At 37.4% G+C, this 6,859-nt stretch overlaps 1 protein-coding gene across 1 annotated transcript; it reads left to right on the top strand.

The window, feature by feature from the left end:
* The first annotated feature begins 3,996 nt into the window (after positions 1-3,996).
* On the top strand, positions 3,997-5,723 carry LOC103419415 (UDP-glycosyltransferase 76E2-like). The gene is made up of 2 exons (XM_008357523.4): positions 3,997-4,643; positions 4,735-5,723. Exons 1-2 carry the CDS (start codon positions 4,127-4,129, stop codon positions 5,607-5,609), a joined length of 1,392 nt encoding a protein of 463 aa, XP_008355745.1. The 5' UTR covers positions 3,997-4,126; the 3' UTR covers positions 5,610-5,723.
* Positions 5,724-6,859: the final 1,136 nt, after the last annotated feature.

Below are 6,859 nucleotides of genomic sequence, written 5' to 3'. Positions count from 1 at the left end.
GTATTCTAAATGAAGTGTTCTATATGCCTTCAGATGAATGAAGAGTTTTATATGCCTTTGGGCAATACTGGTACCACTACTTACCACGCTATATATGATATATGTTTTACGAAGGTTTTATGGCATGCTAGGGTTTTTGGAAAACCTATTACATATTATACTATTGAGTTTTCATAAACTTTGGGGGTTAGTACGTTAATGAATAACTGTTTTAGTACTATCTATACCAACTTGGTCCACTCATGTTTTGATTTGCGCCCCCTCAGGACTTAGAATCGAGGCGTACAATCCCGACATCAAGGCACTCCCGCATCAGCATCTTCGAGTCCTCTCGGTGTAGAACCCGTCCTTTTGTTCATTCAATTTTATATTATTCATTTTTATTGTCTCGGATTAGTTGTATGCTTTGAACACTTTCCATAAATGCATATTCATTATAATTAAATTTACAAGTTTTAGTTATGTCGGTTAATTATTTCTAGTTCTCATGCATCATAATATGGCTTGGTCACCTTCAGGTGTCGCCTTGCACGTGCCTACCCTGGTGTTTGGAGAATATCAGGGTCGGGCGTGTCATACATACCCATGTTGAGTGGATGTGTTGTATGATAACCCACTAGATAAGCACCAAAAACATACCTCAAAACTCATATCAAATTCGGAGCTCTAAAACACAAAGCCTCATCTCATGAAAACATGATAATTGACATTCGTAAATCCATAGAATTCCATGTATGAAAATCCCATAATTCATCTCATATTCGGAAACCGTAACATGAATCATAAATAATGCATAAAACGTAAAATCATGAAATCATACTTTTTCTAAATGCAAGCCTTATATTTTATAAAACCATACAAGTTAAGAAGGGGTCCACTTGCTGATTTTCCATTGCCTACGAGCTGCTCACACTAGCAAGGATGGAGCCACTGCCCACCGATGCACCTAAGCACAATTAGAGACCATTTAGTAAACTCTACTAAAACGATGGAATTTGGAAAAAGGAAAGCGGATTTGGATTCAGCACGTCGAGAAACTTGAGGAGGGACCTCGGTTCCCCCTAACGCACCACCGCACGAGCTGTCACGAAAAGGCTGTCCGGAAAGCCACGCGCCGGCGCACGCTGCGATTTCCAGTAACGGAAACCCAATTTTCTGACCAACTCCAAAAATTACCAAATTTTACAGAAATGTAGAGCTCATCGAGGGGAAGAACTTTCATACCTAAGCCAAAGTCCAATTCGGCCGGGAAATACTTGAAAACCACCTTGATCAGCCGAAAAACCATAAAAAATGTGAGCTTTGATTCATCTATTCCGTCAATCCGCTGCCCCCAAAATGGTTTGGGGTTTGTTCCTGGCCTCAAGAAAAGTCTTTTAGTGGTAGTCATCGACGGTGAAGGTTGTTGGAGTGGAGGATCGCTGCCTTGGTGTCCTCGAAGCCGTCCGCTTCGATCGTCATGAATTAGGGCCAAATTGGCGGGTTTTTTTTTTTATAGAAATTAGAGAGGAAATGTCAGAAACGCTTTTCCAGGTGGTAGCTCGAAGAAACTCGTCGAAAAACTGACGGAAAATCGTCATAAAACTCACGAGAGTTCAGTTAAATCGGGTTGGGTCGTTAGGTCAAGTATAATCTGGTGCTTTTCTTCCCTCTTCCTTCCTTCCTTTATTTATTTTCTCCTTGGTTCCCTATTTTTCCCCTCTTTCCTGATTGGGCATCTTATTCTCTCATTTCTCTCATTTTCTCTTTTCTTCTTTCTATCACAGCCACACACGTGGCTCCATCACATTGCTTCAGCAAATCTGGAGCCTTCTAAATACTAGTCAAATGACCATTTTGCCATTGTATTTGTTTGTTTATAACTTCTTCGTTATAACTCCAAATTACATTCATTTTTGTGTTCACGAATTCGTAACGACGAGTACTATAAGGATACGCTAAGGAAATGAATCTTACGTGACCTGACAATGCAGTCAACAAAAGTCAATGTTTTTACCTCGAAGGGCATTTTCATAATTTCGTGTTTTAAAATTATAAAACCGTAATATTTGAGGACAGGTCGTTACATTAATAAAGCAAAACCAACTTAAAAATTCATGAACCATTATATTAAATTTATTCACAATTTTATTATATTTTTTTCGTCAATTTTGCCAATTCATAAGCGAAATAAAAGTCAAAAATGAAAACGATCACTTTTCAATTTTTCATTATTAGCTCATTTGTATGATCTTTATTACGAAAAATTGATTGATCAATCATCTTCAACAGAATTATAAAAGGTGAGGCGTGTTAAGACCTCCAACTTTTGGTCCAACTTTTGGATTTGGCAACGAAGGTGTGGAATTTTGGGGATGGAAGGTGTGTACTATTCTGTGGGGCTTGAATTTATGACCTCCAACTTTTGGATTTCTACCCTTTCCTTTTGAAAAAATAAAAATAAAAAGAGTGAAAATCATTTTCCCTTACAAAATTGAGCTCGAAAAGTGGGCTCATGCAAGGTATGTGATCCAACTAATTAATGGATAAAATTGAGCTTAGAAATCACTTCCCTTTATAATATTGATTTATGGAAAAAAAAAAAAAAAGGATGTGTATGTAGGTGATTTATTGTAGTAATATTTTAATTGTTGGTGGTGTTTAGAATTTTTTAGTTAAGATGGTAAATACAAGTGTCATTGTGTAAGGAGGCAACATTTCTCCATTTCAACAACCACATGTTTCCTGAAATTACGAAAAACCACATTTATACATTTTTCTGGTACTATTCACTATACTTATAACATGGACTTTTCATTAAAATTGATATTTTTTGGATTTTTCTTTAGTTTTCCTATTAATTAAAGGTTAGAACAACCGTTCAACAATTAATTAAGGCCTTGCCCCAATGAAAAATTGGTTTTAGAGGGAAAGAGACGAATAAAGTGGTGCATAAATTAGCACGAATGAGTCTGACTTATGATAATCCTACTTTTTGATTTGAAGAACCTCCTGATGTAATTATGGATCATCTCTTTGAGGATAGTAATTCCTTATTTGTTTGGTGTGGGACACTTTTTTTTTTCTTCAATCGAGTTGAAATCCTTGGCAAAATTTTTATTAAGGTCCAATGTATGCATTATATCCTCATTAATTGTACGTACTCCAATCGTTAATGAATATAGTACCTTTTCTCAAAAATAAAAATAAAAGAAAAAAAAACTTTAGGTATTGAAAGAATACTAATTCAACACGTACCTTTTCTCAAAAAAAGACAAAAAAAACAAACTTTAGTTATTGAAGGAATACTAATTCAACAATGACAAGTAACTTATCCTATTCTCTAAAGCGATGAAGACACACGGCTTCTTGGATTCCCCTTGTCTAACAATATAACAGTAGGAATACTAATTCAACAAGGACAGGTAAACTTAACCTAATCTCAATAATTCCACCAACCAAATGCTATGAATCCTCCAAAAGAGAAGTTCAATGGAAAATACAATTTTACTAACTAAATGATACTTTTACCACATTTTCATACCATATTCTTATCATCTTTCTTACAAAGATAGGATTCTACATATGTTGATCACCCTATCTCTATAGCGAGGTGGTATAAATGTTGCATTAAAAATATGGTGACATGTGCATGGTTAAAAACTGCTATATTGTTAGCGAGAAACTCGCCTACCTAAGCATTTGCATGTGATTTGATATCTTAGTGGATAGTGTTAAATTTCTAACTACATGAACCCCCCCCCCCCCTCTCCTAAAGTATAGCAACAATTTCAAATCCTTCTAATTTGGAAATAAAAAATAAAAATCGCCTATATATGCTCTTATATGTCATCGTGATATTCCGTGCTAATAATATAATGTAATGTGACGAAACTAAAATTTGTGGCATTGTATTATTAATTTGTGATATCGGGATGGCAAATCGGAGATACATACATATTTTACATTCAGTCATTGTAATGAATAAATCAAAGAATAATCAAGAGCTTGAATTTAGGGACTTAAGCAGAAGGAAAAAAAAACGAAAAGGATGTTTTTAATAACTCTCCTCGATAAAAGCTGTATGGGTTTCAATGAAGCAGTCCAAGATTTAGAAATCCAATCACTCTAACCTTTTGGCGTGTGTATGCGTCTCTCTAAGAGAGAAGAGAAAGAGGGAAGAATGGAGATGGAAAAGAAAACACAGAGTACCAGGTTGGTCTTATTCCCATGTCCATACCAAGGTCACATAAATCCAATGCTTCAGCTGGGTTCCTTCCTTCACTCAAAGGGCTTTTCCATCACTGTTATTCACACCCAGTTCAACTCCCCCAACCCTTCAAACCACCCGGATTTCACCTTCTTTCCAATACAAGATGGCTTGACAGCTGAAGAGATCTCATCTGGGAATGCAATAGCCATTCTGCTGGCTATAAATGCCAACTGCAAAGCGAGTTTCCGACAACGCTTGACTCAAGTTATGGAACAGGAACCCGAGAACAAAATCACCTGCGTTATCTATGATGACTTTATGTACTTCACTGAAGCTGTAGCTAAGGATCTAAACATCCCAAACATCATGTTACGAACTACCAGCGTTACCAATTTTCAAGCTCGTACTGCTCTACTACAGCTTCATTCAAAAGGTCACATCCCATTCCCAGGTATGTGTCATATATATTTCTTAATCAGAGTACAGACTCTATGTTCGTTTTTCTTGCATATAACTAAGAAAACAAAACTGTTGGATTGCAGACTCTCAGTCACTGAGGCCGCTGCCCGATTTTGATCCCCTCAGGTTGAAGGATCTGCCCACCAACAACTTTGACTCATTAGAAAAGTACTCGGAACTAGTCGTTAATGCACACAATGTTAAGACAGCATCAGCAATCGTTTGGAACACTACTGATTGTCTTGAGCAATCATCACTAGCACAGATCCAGCAACAATGCCCAGTTCCAATCTTCTCCATAGGTCCTCTTCACAAGATTGAAGCTGCAGCTTCTAGTAGCTTACTAGAAGAGGACACAAGCTGCATTGGGTGGCTCGATAAGCAATCTAACAATGCGGTTATCTATGTAAGCTTGGGAAGTGTAGCATCCATCAGTGAGAAAGAGCTTGCCGAAATGGCTTGGGGATTGGCTAACAGCAAGCAGCCTTTCTTATGGGTAATCAGACCTGGCTCAGTGAATGGTTCAGATTGGATTGAGCTATTGCCTCAAGGTTTCATAGAAGCGATTGGAGAACGTGGTCGCATTGTAAAATGGGTACCCCAGAGGGAAGTTTTGTCCCATCGCGCAATCATAGGGTTTTGGAGCCACTGCGGTTGGAACTCAACGCTAGAAAGTTTGTCCGAAGGGATTCCAATGATATGCCTGCCGTCTTTTGGCGATCAGAAGGTGCATTCAAGGTACGTTGGCCAAGTATGGAAAGTAGGGCTACATTTAGACAATGAGGTAGAGAGAGGAGAGATTGAGAGAGCTGTCCGGAAACTGATGGTAGATGTTGATGGGGAAGTGATGCGGGTTAGGGCCAAGGATTTGAAAGAGAAAATAGAAGTTTCTTTGAGGAAAGGTGGTTCTTCCTACAAATTCTTGAATAAGCTTGTAGAACTTATCATGTCACTTTAATTATGTATTTTTTACGACAACCTTGAATAAAGTTTCCTGCAGATGGATGCAAGAAAGAATTTCTTTGTAGTCCGTCCTCATCTTTGAATAAAATGTCTTATATATTGTGATGCATTAGTTTTTTTTATTTTTTTTATTTTTTGGAAAGATTGTGATGCATTAGTTGGTAACACAAATCTCGAACTTGAAGGAATGGAGCAAACTAAGGGCTGGTTTGATATTGCTGTGCTTTGAAAAAAAACTGCTGTGAGAATAAGCGGCTGTGAAATAAAGCAGCAGAGTGTTTGGTAAACTTTTTTGTAAAAGTGCTTTTGGAAAAAAAAGCAGTCTAATAGTGGGTCTTTTCATTAAAGGAGCACTGTAGCTCCGTGTGCTTTGAAAAAAAACCAGTTTTCCAAAGCTGCAAATAGCAGCTTCAGTTTTTTCCTTTGATTTCAGCTTATTCTCACAGCAGCTTCCAAAATAAGCCTTTTTTTTTTCAGTTTACCAAACACCTAAAACTCTTACAGCTTTTTTTCATGGGTGCTTTTTTTTTAAGCACCTCACTCCCAAACCAGGTCTAAGATGCGTGGTTGGTTCAGTTAGAGTTAGGGTACTAAAATGGTCCAACTAGATTTGCGCTTTAATTTTGTTAAGTATGCTTTTATGCAGAACCCAAACAATTTGTACCCAAACATCACATATGGCCGTGAGGAGAACAACAACGTGAGTTTCCTCACTTCAGTACCCTACAACAGAAGGTATCACGTAACTGAATAAACAAAACAATAGACAATTATCCATTCATCGTAAGGAGAAAAACTTCATTATGGACATCCAGACCATGCGACTATCCCGCACACACAAAGTACTCTCTCCGCATTTGTCCCACACGTACCCACCAACAATAGCGTGGCAGCTCTACCATATGCCCGTACACACAAAACACTCTCCGCATTTGGTCTCACCCACCAATCATAGTGTGGCAACTCTACGGAAGATTCTCTCTTTGTAGGGGGTCAAAGATTGCCGTAACATTATTTTCTCTTGCATTGAATTGGCTATATTCAACCTTCGACTTTTTTTCTATGTTTGTTTACTTACATTTTACTATTAGTATTACTTCATAAAACCAATTGTCTACCTACGAAATTACAATTTCCAATAGGTCTTTTCCAAATCATACCCCTAAAGTCTTATGTTATTTTAATATAAGGACTAACTCTTGTAAGAAGGAAAATCATAATCAACTAAAAACATTTATCTGAATT

Source organism: Malus domestica, chromosome 03, assembly GCF_042453785.1.
Source record: "Malus domestica chromosome 03, GDT2T_hap1".
NCBI lineage: Eukaryota > Viridiplantae > Streptophyta > Magnoliopsida > Rosales > Rosaceae > Malus > Malus domestica.
Note: the sequence above shows the minus strand (reverse complement) of the source record. Positions and strands in the feature narration are given on the sequence as shown.

Excerpts from the sequence above, each read along its gene's own strand:
- LOC103419415 (XM_008357523.4), top strand. The coding sequence starts at position 4,127 with ATGCGTCTCTCTAAGAGAGAAGAGAAAGAGGGAAGAATGGAGATGGAA. Across the intron at positions 4,644-4,734 it reads AGGTCACATCCCATTCCCAG|ACTCTCAGTCACTGAGGCCG; the intron begins GTATGTGTCATA and ends GTTGGATTGCAG.